The sequence below is a fragment of the Cupressus sempervirens genome, chromosome 3, assembly GCF_028749045.1.
Source record: "Cupressus sempervirens isolate cs-2001-9-10 chromosome 3, ASM2874904v1, whole genome shotgun sequence".
NCBI classification, from domain to species: domain Eukaryota; kingdom Viridiplantae; phylum Streptophyta; class Pinopsida; order Cupressales; family Cupressaceae; genus Cupressus; species Cupressus sempervirens.
This window is the reverse complement of record NC_143120.1, coordinates 732,850,635-732,868,957: the sequence shown is the minus strand read 5'-3', so window position 1 is coordinate 732,868,957 and position 18,323 is coordinate 732,850,635. Positions and strand designations below refer to the sequence as shown.

Sequence of the window (18,323 nt, the reverse complement as noted above, 5' to 3'; positions counted from 1 at the left end):
TTGTCCTAATGACCTTGCGAGCTACACAAGAGGACGCACAAATGTTGTGGAGTCGTGCTCTATGAGGCAATCTGTGGAAACAAAGAAAAGTTGTTGCCGCTGCTTGCAACTGGAGGATTTGCAAATGTAGGACTAAACACAGGAATTGACTAAAGTTTAGCACCTGTGGTATTTCTTCACAAAATAGTAGGGAGCTTGTCTGTCATAATGCCCCTGCGGAGGGCTAAGGATGCTCTACATGGTTTTCAAACAATGAAACATGAGGACTCGCATCCCCACCAGAACCTCAAAGTACTCGTCCTCGAGAGGTACTTGCGTACCTAAGTACCCCACCTTCGCCATTATACAACCACATAATTGCCAAGATGGATACTTGAATTTCTATTTGGATTTTGATTATTGAATGTTGCTATATGGTATGTACTATGTTAGTATGTTAAATGTTCAATGGTTTTGGTTAGTGTTACGATTTTGTTATGTTCAAGTATTTCAATTCGGTATGTCACACTAAAACATCATTTTATAACTAGCATTTCAAGTTCTACATGTATAGTACACAACAACCACAACCCACCCACCCCCCACCGTCCCCTCATCGTCCTAAAATTGAGGCCCTTTGTCACCTTGTCCTGGCGTCCCAACATACCCCATTATTGGTTTTACACTGTTTTCAAATGACCCTTTACATGGTTCTAAAGCATGCAATTTGAGCAAGCTTCCATGGTTGTATGTCAAGACCTTGACAAAACAAATTCAAGACTCTAGAAAGAGGGTCTCTAGGCTAGCCTATTTGGCCAAAGCTATCCCTGTGGATTTCAACGAGGTTGACAACAAAATGACTCATAATGTCAAAGGTTTTTCACAACTTGGAATTATTGGACAACTCAAGGATTTTTGACCAAGTTTGAGCACCCTTCACTCATAGATTTTTAAAGTTTGGAAGCCTACATCCTAGATGGGTGTATGCAAATCTACCCAGTTGCCAAGGTTTTTTAATCGTGGTTTTTGAAATGGTGCAGGATAGAAATAAGATCCTTTGTGTTCATCATTGGAGCTTGGAGAACAAAATTTCTTTCATGTTGAGGCCATGGCATCCAATTTTCTTTGCAACTGACATAGGACCACATAAATCAGAATGAATTAACTCCAGGATTTCTTTGCTCTACTTTCACTACCATGAAAAGTACTCTTAACATTCTTACCTAGAGCACATCCCTTGCAAACCCCTTCATGGTTTTGGTTCAGCTTTGGAATGCCAACCACAACCTTCTCCACAAAAGATAAAGTTTTGAAATTTGGATGTCTTAATCTTTTGTGCCAAAGTTCACATTAACATAAAGTACCATGAGCTGAAGCTTGAATAGGACAAGCTGAAAGCTTGTTAAAACTGTCATGATGAACTCTAATCTTATGAGTTGATTGAATGTTGGATTTCTTCCATGCGAGAACTTTTCCATTACAAAAGGCAACATGATAGTATTTGTCTTCTAATGCTGATATAGAAATCAGATTTCTCTTAGTGTCAGGAACGAAGAGAATATCGCTCTAAGTGTAGAATTCTGCAATTCAGCTAGAAGAAAGTAGAACCAACATCCTTCACAGAATAACATGCATTATTACCAATGATAACTTGAATTAGGATCTTTTTCTTTCAGGTTGAAGAGGTGATCTCAGTAACCCATAACATGATGAGATGCTCTGCTGTCAACTGGCAATGTATGGTAGTTTATAGGAACATTGCTAAAGATTGCAGAAATAAATAAGAATCCTTCAAAGTTTTCACTTGACTCTATTTGAGGAGAAGAATTTTCTACATTGGCAGTGGTTGCTTGAGGGTTTGGTCTAGAGATACAATATCTAGCAAAGTGTCCATTTTTGTCACATCTGTAGCAATGGATCCTAGAAAGATTCCTTTTCTTTTTCTTGGAGTGAAGAGACTCAAAGTTCTTTTCTTTGAATCTTTTGAAATTTCATTTCCTTCCTTTTCCTTTTGAGGTGTGGGCCGCAAGTACATAATATTCTTCATGATGATTTTTAACACCCATTTCCTCTAGCTTCTAATCTGCATTCTTCTTGAATGCAATCAGCTCTCAACCTATCAAATTTAGGAAGCTCATCTCTTCCACTAACACATTGAATGAAGGACTCCCAAGAGTGGAGAAGTCCATTCATCGCAAGCATAACTAAAACCTTATTTGCAAAAGATTCACCAATTGCACCAGGTTGGTCCTTTCTCTGTCATCTTCATAAAATATGAAACAACCGATTTACCTCTAACCATTTTCACATGCAGAAGTTGACGTCTCAGAGTTAGAGCTCTAGAAGTGATGTGGAATTCATACAGGTCCTTGAGAGTCTGAAACATCTTTGGCTGAATACAGTTTTGACATAATGGGAATTAGATGATCCTTAACTGAACCGATCATAATCTTCTTTGTCGTGATCTTGTTCTTTTTCCATTGTGTTCTTTCAGATTCTTCCAATGGCTCTATAACGTCAGAATTTACATAGTCCAGCAGATCATTCTCTTCAAGTGCAATCAGTATCCTAGGCTTCCATAAAGAGAAGTTTGAAGATCCATCTAATCTATCTTCAACTTTCAAACCATTCAGCATTGTCATAAGCTGAAAAATCAACAACTAAAAGTAGAGCAGCTAACACAAGAATGACTTGATATTCTGGTTGGTTCTAGATCATTTTCTTAGACCCGCTCTGATACCATGTTAAATTTTAAACAAGAACTATAAATGAAAAAAATCTAAAGCTCGGAAAACAAATAGTACTAAGGATTTTCCCTGGGAAAAACCCTTCTCTCCGAGGGAAACAACCCAGCCCACAAAACAGATAATGCCTTTATTCAGACTCAATCTGAAGTTACAAGACTGCTCCTTGTTGATGTCTCAATTTGACAATCAATAAGCTTGAAACTTAACATTAACCAAATGAATCACTGTGACTGCTAAATGATGACACGAAGATCAGAAGCAAAAAGACCAACACAGAAAAGTGTATAAACTTGATATACATATATATATGATCTATCTCAGACTAAATACAATAGCGCAGAATAATCTTTAACCGATTGATCATATATAGAACAGAGCATATATATATCTCCAAGAACTGACGTATATCAGACTAACCTTTTAAGGCAATTCTCCTCGTCAAGATCACAAGAATTTAGAACACAATGCTACATATGCAGAGGTCCGTGAGTAATACAAGTACTCATTAGAATGAATAATAACGTCTGCGACAATAAAAAGTCCATACAGTAGAATAGGAGACTTCTGTTCATGAAGATAATTGACAGATACAAAATTCATTGCCACACATGATAAGATAAACTGACCATGATAATAATAAAATCGCCACCACAGAATATGAATCAGCAATATAAAGAGTTGTAATATTGCTATCAGGATTTTAACTGTGCAGCTTTTGAGTCAAACTCATCGACTCATTAAACATCAATATAATTACTGATGCCTTTATGAAAAGTCTTGACGACGCAAATACATACGCACAATGCCAGATGACCATGATGCCACATATATGCATGATACCAAATGTGTGATGAATAACAGATAAACAAAGCATGTATGACTGTGATATAATATAAAGTTCTCCAAAACTGCAGACGTGATAGGAGTAGAAAAGACATAGAGCAGCAGGATCATAAGGAGATCGATAAGAAGTAACAGGAGGCATTGCACGATGTCTTAGCAAACAATCAACAGGTACAGAAGAATGCAGAGAAGAATATCGCCACTGGCAGATCTATCTCGTAGCTACTATATTCGACAAAGAGGAGTTGGGAATATTCCACGTAGGGCAGACTGGAATTCAAATTTTGAACAGGAAAGTTGCAGAATTATAAATTGGTTGCAGTTTCTAGAAATCACAACTCTTCAGGGGAACATTATCTTCAAAATTGTAAGATATTATTACGGTAAATTACAGCATTAGATGCATTTGGTATAAGGAAATAATAATCAGTTTAGAAGTGAAAAGGAGTGCTCACTAATTTGTGAAACTTGGAATATTGTGTCATTAATCAAATCATTGTGGCTTTTAAATGGACCTGCCAATGTGTGTCATAAAAAAGTTAAAGACAGCTGTTCTCATACCCAGCCTACACAGGAGCTGCTTGACTTCTTTCTTAGAATCACGAGTTTTAAAAATCTGAGCATGTCTATTATTTTATCATGAAATGAGTTACACTTGTAACAGGCGAATACTTCTAGTTGTTGTGAGTGCTCTTGAAGAAACATTAACAGCTTGGAATTAGTGTAGATGCCCAGTTGTTCTATGTAAAGTTTTGAATACCCAGGCTAGTGTAGAATCTTTCTATTGTTCTGTCGTCTCTTTATCAGAACTTGTGTGCATGGAATCCCCTGGAAAACTTCTGCATCATCTATGTGGACAGGAGCTAAGGTGGAGAGTTCTTTTGAAATTGAAAGGGAAACTCAGGAAAATGGTGTCTTATCTGTTGGTTGGAGTTTGGTGGTATTCAAGTTGCATACATGAGTCTTTTCATGAATGAACACCTTGTCCCTCAAAGTATATGCGAGAAGTCGAATCTGGTCTAAAGCTTTTGGTGCGAACAATAATCCCAATAGCATTTTGCATAAAGCATACTGGGAGGTAGACGTTCCCATTAGTTACAGAGAATTGATTTGAGTATCATCTTATAAAAGTGAGGAGCTGAGAGTGTAAGGATATCCTTCTTGACTAAAGGATTGGTCTTCGCAATGATATTTCATATGCTCTTGACTGTCTAGCCACCATGTGGGTATTGACAGGATTTAGAAAATGTCAATGATTACCTTAAATAGCTTACGACTATTGGAAGTGGGAAGAAAGGACTATTGAGTGACATGGGCTCGGGTGGTGAACTTCCTTAGTTGAAATTTTCCACAAGCAGGTCTCTGGTCAATAAAAGGCTATCGAACAAAATATTTTCCAAACTGCAAGTCCCATGGGTGGCCTCTGTGAGAATCGAGACCTCCTAACTGGTGTGATTCTGTTCCTTATTGTTCTGCATTTGTAGCTCATGACTGAAGAACTTGTTATTAGTTCTCTTATCAAGACAGTGCAGTTGAGCTCTCTGGAAGCTTGTTTGACCTTAGTTGCAGTTGTATTGAGACTGGTTCTATACAGGAGTATGCAAATTTGTAGTCCAGTGGCTTGTTGACATGCCTTCGCTTGTATCAGGTCAGAGCATGAACTTCAATACCCCAGTAATTCTCAAAGGCAGAAATTAATTTTTTTTAAATATCACTGTTACTTGTTGTATTCTTCCTGTGTATTTTTATTATGGACTATTTCATATGATCTGTTCAAAACAAATAGAATTAAAAAAATTTAAAATTAGTCTGGACAGGGTGGGGATGGGGTGTTATTACACCAAGACTTAAAATCCCCACTTGAAGAGCAGTTGAGGTGAGATCAAATGCCACCCAGAGGAGCAGCTCCGAGAGGCCATATCTCAATGAGGTATAGCTGGGAATTCCTTGTATTGATTTTAGGTATGTCAAAGGCAGAAATTAATATTGAAAAAAAAGTCATCATTACTTGTTGTAGTCTCCCTGTGTATTTTTAATTTTTTAGATTCTAGTATTTGGACTGTTTCATACGATCTGTTCAAAACAAATACAATTAAAAAAATTGTTCTGGATGGGGTGGGGGGTGTTATTACACCAAGACTTAAAATCCCCGCTTGAAGAGGAGTTGAGGTGAGATCAAATACCACCTAGAGGAGCAGATCCTAGAGGCCATATCTCAATGAGATACAGCTGGGAACACCTATTATTGATCGTAGGTATGTCAAATTGAGAGTATGTCCTAGTTCACATACCCTATTATTTCTCACCTAGGAGTAAGACTACATGTAAAATGTAAAATGCTGGAGATGTAGGTTGCTTATCACATATGGTTAGATTTACTAGAGATTTGATTTACTTAATCTAATCTAAGTTATTCAAATTATACCCACCCATGTAAGTTTGTTTCCTTTAGAATAGGCCATGTATCCTAATACTAGGATCATAAGAACCTAATGCAATGTTTAAATATTCCTCAAACAACTGAGTGAAATATAATGGTATGTACACTTGAATTCCCAAATTGCCAATGGCTGTATAGTTTAATATCCCCCAAGTTTGTTTATTAACTATTGTCACAGAAATGTATTTATTAAAAAAAGGCCAATGAAGCAAAATATTGTTATGAAAATTGAATGGTTATGAACTTATGACAGTTATACTCCAAATTACGACTCCCTGTCTTTCAACAGATGGACCCCAAGCTGTGTATTGTGTTGCCAGGTGATTTCTCATGAAATGGCTCAAAAAATGACACTTGACCACTAGAGTAGATACAGATTCAGAAGAAGGTGTTTTGGAGATGCAGAAGCATAAACCTAGACTGCCAGCCATTTCTATTATGATTTTGTATATGGTTCTCAATTTAGGTTATAGTATCTTTAGCTTCTGCAGGTTGTTTAGATCTTAATTTGAGGTTTGGCTCTTAATTTTTGCTAGTATATGTAGCTGGTTGAACTGCATGTCATGCCCCTAGTCCGTTGTGTCAAGGGTCCCAATAAAATCTCTCTTTAAACTCTTCAAAATAAGTAAAACAACAAATGCTAAATTTGATATTGCCTTACTCGTGTATCATTTTTTAATAAATTTAAATTTAATTAAACTTTAGATAGGTCCCCAAGAATTACTAAATTCAAATCCCTCAGCATAAAGAAATTGTAATTATATACTAAATAAATTTGAGCTCCCAACAATAAATGTTAAATTTGATTTAGTTTTACTTTCATGATTTCGATTGGCAATAGGATCCCAAGAATTATTTATTTATATCCCTCATCTCTATTTATATTTGTCAAGTGTTTGGACAAACTGTCTAGTTATCTGGATCAAAAATCACTACCATAAAACATGGAATACAGGTTTTAATTAAATTGTAAGAAAATATTTTTCATTATTTTAATCAAAAAAATGTATAATAAATATCTAATAAAATTAAGGGTATCATGTAGGATAAGTTTTTAAAAAATAGTTTGCAAATTGTCGTGCTCCAATGCATAAACAGCTCTTCTGAATTCCATCCAATGCTTGAGATCCTAACCCAAATCCATCTTCAAGTTTGAAAAGCAAGAAATTAATCCTCCAGAAAATACGTCTCTTATGCATTTTTAATTGTCTAAAACTATCTGGAGTTCATTCCATATTGTATTATTGTGTTGGTGAAGTGGTGGTGGTGCTGGTGTGCCCACCAAGGTTAAACCCACCACTGGGCCATTATAATCATAGGCTTGTGCCTTCAATAATCCTATGTTGTCACGGGTCTGAGCCTCAGCTGCAATAATTAGTGATGAGGTCCCGCGTTTGTGACCTCTCCGCTTCATAGCTCCAGCGGACCAGCACAGAAGCGTTTCACATCGTACCAGAGGGCATGTTATGCCAATGTCACCAGTCAGGTTAAAATGTTTAACCAGCATTAAAAAAAATGTCTTAAAATACTAACAAAAATATTGGTATTATACTTAACAAAGATACTCAGCTGTATAAAGGCAAGGCATATGTTTAGATAATAAATAAATAATAAAATTATTCAATGCAATATTGGTTGCATTCCAATATTACATAGGTAAGAGTAACATGACCTAAAGAAAATACAACTTCTAGTTCCATACCGTGTCAGGATGCATGAACAAAGAATTCCATGCCCGTGTGTCACCACTTGCTTCTGATAACTTTCTTTGTTCTTCCCTCTGCTGTTTGAAAGTGTTCGTTCCAAGTGCTTCGGTGCCATGAGTTCTGGAGAATTGACCAAAATAAGTGCTCAAAACTGTGCAGTCATCCAAGTCTTTAATTCAAGTCCAATGAGAAAGAAAACTTTTTAAAACATCCTCTAAAACCGATTTGTTCTTATCTTGTATTTCCATGCAGACACAATGTTTTCACATGAAAATCAATTTCTAAAAATATTGGCTGCCAGTATTGATATTAGATACATTCTTAGGCTTTATGTAGATGATGAATCGTGAATAATCTAATGCCAGTCACTCACTTTGATGTTATAGTAGTTTTTGTAATAAATAAGACTAATTTCATATGTGATATTGGTACATTAGTTATCATCTGTGATAACTGTAAATCATCAAAGACATATGCATATGAGTCAGTGGAAAATAAATAAATTAAAAAGGAAATGTATAACTGGAAGTTGAGATGAGATCTGATATGCGATTGGGTCAGTGGAAAAAGAAATAATATAAATTAAAAAGGAAATGTACAATTGAAAGTTGAGATGAGAAATGGAAACATTAAAGCATGTAATATTTTCAGCTTACCAATACAGATTTCATTCACACAAATAAACATTCATGAATATAAATCATGGCAGTAGGTATCAAATCCTGTAGATCAAATGTTTGATATGTTATTTCTGACTTCAAAATTTTGGATTTCAGCTCCCTAATTTATCATGGGTGTTACATCCCAATTTTTTGCTCAATTTTAAATGTTCCTTATAGCTGTTGAGGCTTCATGAGAACTTGAGTGATTGGTTAAGTTAGTTATTCATTATGGTCTCATGAGAAAATGAACTGTTGGTTATTCATTATGACCTCATCGGAAATTGGCATATTGGTTAATCGTTATGATGATATATGAATTGGAGATGGTTGGCTAATATCATCATATGCTATGATAATTTTGATTCCATAAAATGATGAGAAATATGTTATTATCATGATAAATTTCTCTTGCAAGAATGCGAAGGGGTAAAACATTGCCTGAGAAGGAATTGGGCATGAAGGCACCACCTATCATTGGGCAAACAAGTATGAATCCTAAACGACCATGGCTAAGGGTAAACAGCTAGGCAAGCAAGAGTATACTTCGAACGACCATGAGCTAACCAGTTATCATATGTCACCGTATAATAAAAGAAAAATCGCTAAGCATTAACAAAATTTGTTACCTTTTGAGAACCTTTTGTTGTGTAAAGCATGTCTTAATATAACAACACCAAGATACCTATATATATACCTAAGATACTCGTGTGTTTGTGAATTCCTCGGATGTTGGTGCAGGTACTTAAGGATGCACAGATGTGTTTGATTGTTGCACCGATGCGCACAGGAAGCTCTTCCAACTCCTATGGATGCGTGCGGGATGCATTCAAGAGCATCTGGAGAGAACCCAGACAGCATTCAGGAACATCTGGAGAGCATCTGTGTAACAAAATCTATAATGTTTCTATTGATTGATGGCAGATTATTCATAAGAAAATAGCTATGTATAAGAATTCTGAAGCAACCTTTATCTATTTAATAGATGACTGCAGTACTGATTCGCAGTGCTAAACACAAAGATAAGTCTACAATTAATTGTCTGACCTTAACGAGTGGCAAACTGTATATATATATACACACACACACACACGCATGCACCCAAACACATCCAAAATCCAAAAAAAAAAAAATCATGCATCAGCACATCAGCACCCTTTACCTGCATTAGCATCAAAACCAGCATCGGTAACTTAGATATATACTCATATATGTATATGTGCATAAGTCAATTAAGATGTATACGCCTATTTTAAACATATACTTAAAATACGTATGTTTAGGATTTATGCATGTATACATGTATGTGTACATACACATATGAGTATAGGTAAGTACGACAATGTCCTTATATTAAAACATTATGTGGGTGAACTTATTATTTTTTGACCTTGGCCATGGTCTTAATATTATTTCTTGAGCAGCCACTTTGCTAATTGTCTCATTGGGCCTTATTTCTTGAGCAGCCACTTTGCTAATTGTCTCATTGGGCCTTATGTCACCATGGTGACCAAGTTTAATATTATACGATAGCCACTTAAGGCGATGCCTCCTTGTTTCCATTGTAACTCTCACATTGCCACCTTTTTCTTTGATCTTGCTCGTAACCGAGCATGCACAAGGGAAGCAAGTTATATGTGTTGGTTCTCATTGCCAAGGGACCGAATGCTTTACATTTGCCAGTCACCATAGCCCCACAATCTTCTTCACAGTTGTATTTAGCTCTGCAAATTACTTAACATAGTCCCTTCTTATTTTACACAACTGCATTAGTGAATGCATAGATGCAGATGAACTGAAGGTCATTCCATTTTACCATAGCCATTTATTTTTCACTTGCAACTCATTCCATTTCTCAACTTATACCATGCAAGATCTACCATCATAGCCACCTAGTATAGTGTTGTGCATCATTACTGGGGCAACCCTCCATACCATGCGTGAGCCAAATTAAGGGCTGCACTTTGAAGATCTTTGTCACACAATCATGCTCTTGCAATCACACTTTTTTGCAAGTGTTAAGGAACCGACCAGATATCGTAGCTTTCTCTACCCTAGGGAAGCGGTATCCCGTACAGGTCATGCATTCTTTTTCTAATATTCTATTCATTGCAAATTCAATTTAAGAGGATCTAAATTTCTAGTAGGAAAGAGATGGAAAGCTTTGTTAAATATGGAAAGAGTCTAGCTCTGAAAGGAGAGAAGTTAAATTTTTCTTTTATGTTTGGTTGTATATATATGCATAAGAATTGAAGAACATGATATGATCAGAGTTTGTTTTCTTATCAGAACTTTGTTTAAAAGGGATTCATATTGAAGTGCAAGCTTATATAGAGGCGTCTTCATATGTCTCTAAGATAAGGGACAACACTCTCCAGAAGAACCAGCAAATAATTGCAAATATTATGAATCTTTTGTGCAGCCATAGGCCCAGGTCAAGCAAAATGCATTGGTTGTGAATATATAATGATAGGCAATCACCCCAGACATTTATCCAAGAAGACCAGCATGGTCAAGATGAAGGGTGTGTATTGATATTCATTGAACCACTGGTATATCACTGCATGATAAGAAAAAGAACAATAAGTAACAAATAAGCAAGTAATAAAAAGAGTTATAAATTGAGTCAGCTCATGGTAGTCCATTATATAGGTCTTGTTGTTTAGTCAAGTGGTGGGTTGATACTCTAAAACCAAGATGCTCAGTGGTTGGATAGTGGTGTCGCAAGCCTACTCCCAAGGTGGGGATAGTCTTTCTCAGTAGAGAGTGTGTGGATACTTAAGGGTCAGAGGTTGGGAGATTAAGCCCTTAGCAATGTTTCTCCTCTCCACCAGGTACCAAGACTTGCACGAGACAGAGATATGATCTACATTCAAATATCTTCTAGTAACGAGTATTTTATGAATTTGCAATTTCAAGTTAAAGATATGTTAGATGGTTAATATCATTTAATCAATTATTTTCTTTTCAGTTATTCGGTTATAGCCGTTGGTTCTCTTCCATCTGAATATGTAAAGTAGTTGTAAAACCGTCTTCATGTGATTATGAAAGGTACTTATCTTTATTAGTAGAAAAGGTCTCACTTACAATTAAGTAACGATTGATTATGATAGCAATTATATTCATCATATTTGTTGATTGAATACTCCTTCAATTGTTAGTTAAGATATTTCGGTTAAACTGATTATAACCATTATCTCTTTAATATGAACATGTAAAATAGCTGTTATAAATGTCTTCTCATGCTCCTGAATTATGAATATGGAAAAGTAAATGTGTTCAATGATATGGTAGCTGTTAGCTAAGGGTGGGAAAAGGGGGATGTTACAATGGGTCTGTGCATAAACATCCAGCTTTAACACACTAATTATGCATTGGCACCCAGATTTCTTCCTGTTCAGAACCCTGATTACAATTTTTATCATCCAACAGCTGCTATCATTTTTCTACCATCCCATTTCTGCTGTCAATTAATTCCATTGCCAATTTAATTTGTACCATTCAACCACACGCAACACAGAACCAACTAATCTTAGCATCTGAACTATCTTTGTACAGATTTTGTCTACCACTACTGTCTAAAATTTGTTAATAACAGCAGTCTTAGGAGCAAAGGCATAAACAGCCTGGAACCAGATATTTTTTGTAAAAGATCTAATCTTGTGCAGATGTGATTTACTGATCTTGTCTAAAGTCATCTGGAATAGAAGAATTATTCAGCCCAATTTAGTACATCCTTGCATTTCATGCAGATCAGATATTTTTACTACTGTCTGCAAGTCACCTACTTTAGAAGTGTTTATTCTGAATGAAGCAACTGCTTGCAGTTTTGTCAATGTAGAAGCAACAGCATGCTTGTTAGCATAGTTCCAATTCTTGCAGATCTAATCATCTATTTTAAGTTTCTTCCATTCCAAGAAACCTTACTTGATAGTGGCTTCGGCACTCTCCAGGTTCTTACAGCCATTGCACATGTTTTTCTACAAGTCTATCTTAGCAGGTTATGAATCATTCCCACACAAAATGGCTAAGAGATAAGTATCTCGTGATTTTGAGTTTGAACTTTTCTAAAAAGAGAATACTAGTTTAAAATATTCTCTCGTTTCCCCTTTATCCGCTCATCTTGTTTTTTAAAGCAGCACTTTCTCTCCCAACCCAAAGGAATGCTCGTGATCTGAATGGGGATTCCTGTTATGCATTTGTTGTTGTGCCAAGAGGAACTCTACATTAGGAGATAGGTAGCAGTGTGTCATTTCCGATGCTGTTTTTTTGAGCTACAAGACGAGCAGGACAGATGTTTGCAGCAGTATATCTGGGATGAAGGTTTAATGGGCTTTGACAGAGAGGGCTCAGAAGCAGAGATGGACAGTGAAGATGATAAGGGGTATCGATGATCGGGTAGCAAACAAGGAATCTCTGATAAGAACTCTTCAAAGTCCTTCAAGGTGCTTAAAAATCATGCAGGATGTGATCAGGGTTGCAAATTCAAGGCTCGGCTCCACTTTGGCAAGCAAGAAAAAATGTAATTTAATTGTATATTATCTGATATGTTATGGGGTTAGGGGAATTATACTATAGTTTTTATAGTAATGCCCCGTTTTTATCAGCAGCTTTGGTAGAATGCACATACAAGTTATAAAGTGGCATGAGTATAAGATGTCTGGATTTAAGGTTGTAGTTACTTCACTTTGTCTTTGGAGTAATACAGCAGCATATGCTGTGATGAAGGAAGTAGTAGTGGTTGGATGTATCAAGACTTCGATTAATATGCTTTAGTAGAGTAGTTGATCAAGAGGACTGGCCTGACAAAGTTTGAAATTCAAGATCAAGTCGAAGTGCTAATCCAAGATAATTACCAAGCAAGCAAGGTGTTTTCAAGGTGGCAAACTTCATGTTGTTCCCAAAACCACAGATTGGAAATCCAAGAGCCTGCCACTTCTCCGATAGGATTCTGCAATCAGTTCTGGCCAACGAATGAGAATCACCTTGATTCCCCTGCAGTTCAGGCTTCGCTACACCTAGGTGGGTAGACCTTATCCTCGAACCTGATCACTTGGTTCAGAGCTTTTCTAAAGCGAATTTAAGCTTTGGAGAGTTCTTCGGTTGGCAAAGTCCTTGAACTCAATTAAAATGAAACTAAATGTTGCGTGTTTGAATTGAATGAATTGTATAAGGTTTTGACAATGGATTTGAGGTTTGTAAGAAAGAAGTTATAGATTTTCTGACTTCAAATATAAATTCAGTACTTCAATGATAAAAAGACTAGTGATATAGCTTATTCACACAATAAAGTCAACTACAATGAAGATTATAATGTACAATTTTATAATGTTCTACACACAAACTATTAACAGTTTAATAGTCAAGATGCGACAGATCAAATATATACACACAATTCTAAACCAATCCAAATTGCATTTTAACTCCTAAAGGACGAATCAAGTGCAGTTAAAAGCTCCATGCCTTTAATAAAAATAAACAAAGGACATTTTATTTTATTATTAAAATAAAATATTTGAATTTACATTATAAAGTCATATTAAGCTTCTTATCCCTCCGTAAAAATGTTCCTCTTCTTCTTATAAAATGCGTGTCCCTCTTGAATATCTCATTTCTCTCCTCTATTTATATTGTAAATATGATAAATCGTGACTTTTGACAATTAAAAGTCATATCGCTCTTTAACTAGAGTAAATAATCTTGTGAAAATGCCCATTTTAATTTACCAAGTCTATCGGGTAACCATGTATTCAAATTTGACTTGTATAAGAGATGTCGTATGCACATCCTTGATGACTAATGGTGCACAATTCCTTCAATTTTTTTAAAGTCTTTTTATTCTTCAAATTTTACGATAATCTGGAATGACCTAATGAGTTTTACAGTAGTTGTTTGAAGCATAGACTGATGTCTTTACAACACAGCAGAAAGCCTGATGAATACTTGTCTATGCAATCATTCCTGTGCATAGGTTCTCTTCCGAAGTGGAGCCTTGTCACTATATGCCCATGACTTACTGATGGCAACCTAGCAAACTCGTTTTCAAAGCTCCTTGCAATACCTACATGACTTTATCGGGCTTTAGGAGATTTATATTTGTAATTGCATCCTTTGATAAAGCTCCAAATACTATCATGTATAAACAATAACCTATATATTCTGGCATGTGGTTTCATGACTCCATCATATATCTCCTTCATTTTGTAGGTCAGCTGGTAGAATGTTTGTAAGCCTATCTTATTATCTGCAGATATTAATGGCACCATCATATCCTTCATAATATGATCAGCATTGAGATTGTCATTCATATTTGATTGTTTTGGATTCAGATCTTGACTGTTCCCCATGAACTTTTGAAAATTGTTCTTGAAAAGTCATGAGAGAAAAAATTGTTATCATGAACCAGGTTGTGGTATGGCAGCGCATGCTTGTGGTGCATAGAAATGTGATACAAACATCCTAAAGACACATCCAAAGTCATCAAGTAGCATGTTCCTGTGCATCTGCTTTGGCACATAGTTCAGTTTCACCCTTTTATGTCATATGAGCATGAATCATTGCATAGATGTCACTTGCATCTGCTTGTGAGTGTCTAAAGCTTTCTCAGAACAAAATCCATTGTATGCATATCTTGTGTCATCTGAAGTCAAATCCATCATGACTTTATTCCTCATATGCGTATGTGGCTTGTTCCTTTGCGAAAACTCCATGTCTCATCCTGCACAGGAAAATATAACTTCCAATTTGTTAATCGATTGCTCAACTCATTTCTCCTTTGACCTGCAGCAAACACAACACTCCTGTAGGTGATTACCGTTGCACTTGGAGACCAGGCTGGTTAGTATATTATCATAGATTATCTCTGTGTTTATGTAAGCCTCTATTGACTTGAATTTTCCACAGCTAATCTCTAAATACATCTTATTCGATATTGAATACTTTATGGTGTGCTTGATAATTTATGATCTGGACGCTGCCTTCTGTATGGTCTGGTGTACAAATAATATCTGGGCCAAGAGTCCATGATCTTTGGTCTTCAATTTTTCTTTCTACATCTGTAGTATGAGATTGTACCTCATATGTGTGCAATACATGTTCATACAACAACTGCTTTGCCCACTATTTGAGTGTTCTGGGATATACGCAAACAAGTCACCCATTGATTTTGGGGTGATTAAAGAAGTTTTTGGGTTACTTTGATTTTGTTACTCCTGATCCGTTTACAACACTATTATTATTTTGCTTCATATTAACTTATCATGGACTTTTATATATACATTTCATAGATGGTTATATCTTTCTGATCAATCTGAACTTGCAACTCTGTCTGGATCTCTCTCCACTTATAACAACCATAGTAACCATAATGCTTCCATTGGCAGACATGACATGGATAACAAAGTGATAAGAGTGTACGCAAAAAAGGAGACTCTGAAATCAGAGGTTCCATCACTTTGAAAGATGAAGACTTGTTGAAGATGAAGCAGTTTGGGTTTCTGAACCATCACAATTAAGGAATTGATAATGTTTACTATCAAGAGATATTTTCTCATCACAAGGGATTTATCAAGTCTATAAGATAAGCATGTTGAGGTGGCACTCATTTCTTCAACCATTCTAATCATGCCGAGTGTCCCAGTAATAGAGTTCAATAATATTATATACAAATTCATTAAATTTGCAGAAAGGGGAAAAGTCAAAAAAAAAATTCTAAAGGAAGATTTGTTGTAAGCCCATGTGGCATTTTATCATTGGCAAACTGATTAGTGAGTTCCTCTATAAGCTCCTACCTAACCAATTTCTATAAATGCATTGTAATTTTCCTATTGGCCCACATGATGGTGTTTTAATGTAATTGGACAAGCATTTAATAACTGTAGTTGTTAGTTGGATTAGGGCTTTGTTGGCTAAATCTTGGCCTTTGATCTTGAATCGATAACGGTCATGCATTGTAATCAAGATGCAATAAAATGCCAAGGCCTTATCATTTGTAACTAAAAAGATTAGATTAGATTAGATTAGCTGAGAGAGAGACTTGGAGAAAATGTTGTCATAATGCTATCAAAGTAATTGCTAATTCGTTGTTGGCCTTCATGGTGGATTACTTCTGTTGCTTTGGAGTATATCATGGTTTCTACATTTCCTCGCTGAAAGTGTTAAAGTTTGGTAGCTGCAAGAGATATCTGTGTACCTGTAATTGCATCGACATTATATTGACAATATTTGCTAAATAATTCTCTCTTGTGTTATCTAATCCTTTAGTATAATGAGGCTGCAAAGAGTCTTTATTTATGATTAAGGTTGCACGGGTACGTGTACCCAGACCCCTGGTACACATATCGGGGACTGGAATGTGTTTTCTGTACTAGATATGGACTGGGTTACAGGCCCCCAAACTCAGAAATGCCACACCAACATAATAAAACGTAAAAGTCAAATCCAATGTGCTGGGAAAAAAAAAAAAAAAAAACCTAAAATTGTGTTTCTTTTGTTGTCCACGAGTTTATTGTTGTCGTTCACAAGTATTAACTTGCATTTAAGCACAGACAAAGGTTCTAGATTGTCGTTAACGTGGGTGAAAGCAAACAGCAACACGGGTCAAAACCACAAGGATTCGGCATAGACAAACGTAGGGTTTCAGATTTCACATGGCACAGAATGTTTCAATCTCACACAGCTGGCACAGATCACATGTGGTAGGCACAAATTGTTTCAGTTGTTTCATGCTCAAAAATGTACTCCATTTCAATCTACACGAGGTATTCTCGTCGATTAATTTTATATTGATATAATTTATAAACTATAGTTTATATTATAGTTAAAATTTAAAGTTGATAAATATTAAACTGTCGTTTGCGTAGGTTGGATCACATTATAAATTTAAAGTTTATAATGTAATATATTAATATAGGTGTTGTGATTCCTGTAGGCTGTATATAGAATTGCAAATGAACATTTAATATTTAATATTTAAATAGTGGATTAGGTAAATAAAAAAGTAAAAAGTAAAACTATAAAATAATAAAGTTGTAAACTAAATAATTTTTATAAACTTACAATTATATAAATAGTAAACCTCACAATAAACAATCATATTGGCATATAAACATTTGAATAATTATTAATTATTTAATAAATAATAACAGCAACAGCCATATTTATTATTAATTCATTAATTATCTATATTTCTTTTAAAAAATCAGACTATTTTATTAACAGTGTTATAGGCTACAGTAGTGTCAATAAAGATTTTATACTTCTACTACTTAGTATATGAAATTTATTGTTTGACACTGACAGTCTAATTATTTTTCCATATAGAATGTAAGGCGGAGGAAAGCAAGGTCTATATCCACTGTGGAAGTATGCTGATTGTGTTGCAGGGCCGAAGGGTTCAGGTGGATCAGCCGAGGTCAAATGTAAGCTCTGTCTATTGGGATGGAAAGGTTCTTACACAAGGGTGAAGGCTCATTTCTTTCACATAAGTGGGGTAGGTGTTGACCCTTGTAAAACTGAAGAGGAACAATATGATGCTGTGAGGGAGCAATAAAGGGCTGAGGGGAAAGTTGCATCAACAACAGGGCCAATTGAGAGTCGAAATAGAGATTCAGGGGTGGATATCTATAGAGATATCTCATCTATAGATACAACATCAGAATTTGGTTGTAAGAGAGCACATTGGCAAATCAAACCCCATTGGAAGATTGTTTGATGTGCAAGGATGAGATGCAGTTGATGGGCAATTGCATGATTCTTTTATGGAAATGAAATAACGTTTAGTGTTACTCACTCACCCTTCACCACTGAGATGGTCCAAGCTATCCATAATGCACCAGCAGGGCATAAAGTTATAAACCACCTAGATATGAAAAGATTCACACTAGTCTACTTCATAAAGAAAAAACTCGATTAGACGAACAAGTGGCACCTATGAAAAGGTTGTGGGCTG

The 18,323-nt window shown here is 35.7% G+C and overlaps 1 protein-coding gene across 3 annotated transcripts in view; it reads right to left on the bottom strand.

Moving 5' to 3' along the window:
* The window catches only part of LOC149568860 (nucleotide/nucleic acid binding protein), a 146,330-nt gene that overhangs the window by 99,148 nt on the left and 28,859 nt on the right, over positions 1 to 18,323 (bottom strand). For all 3 annotated transcript variants that reach the window (XM_089821740.1, XM_089821741.1, XM_089821742.1), the window contains one exon: positions 7,712 to 7,835. In XM_089821740.1, coding sequence (XP_089677866.1) covers positions 7,712 to 7,835 — 124 coding nt within the window. The remainder of the gene's footprint in view (positions 1 to 7,711; positions 7,836 to 18,323) is intronic.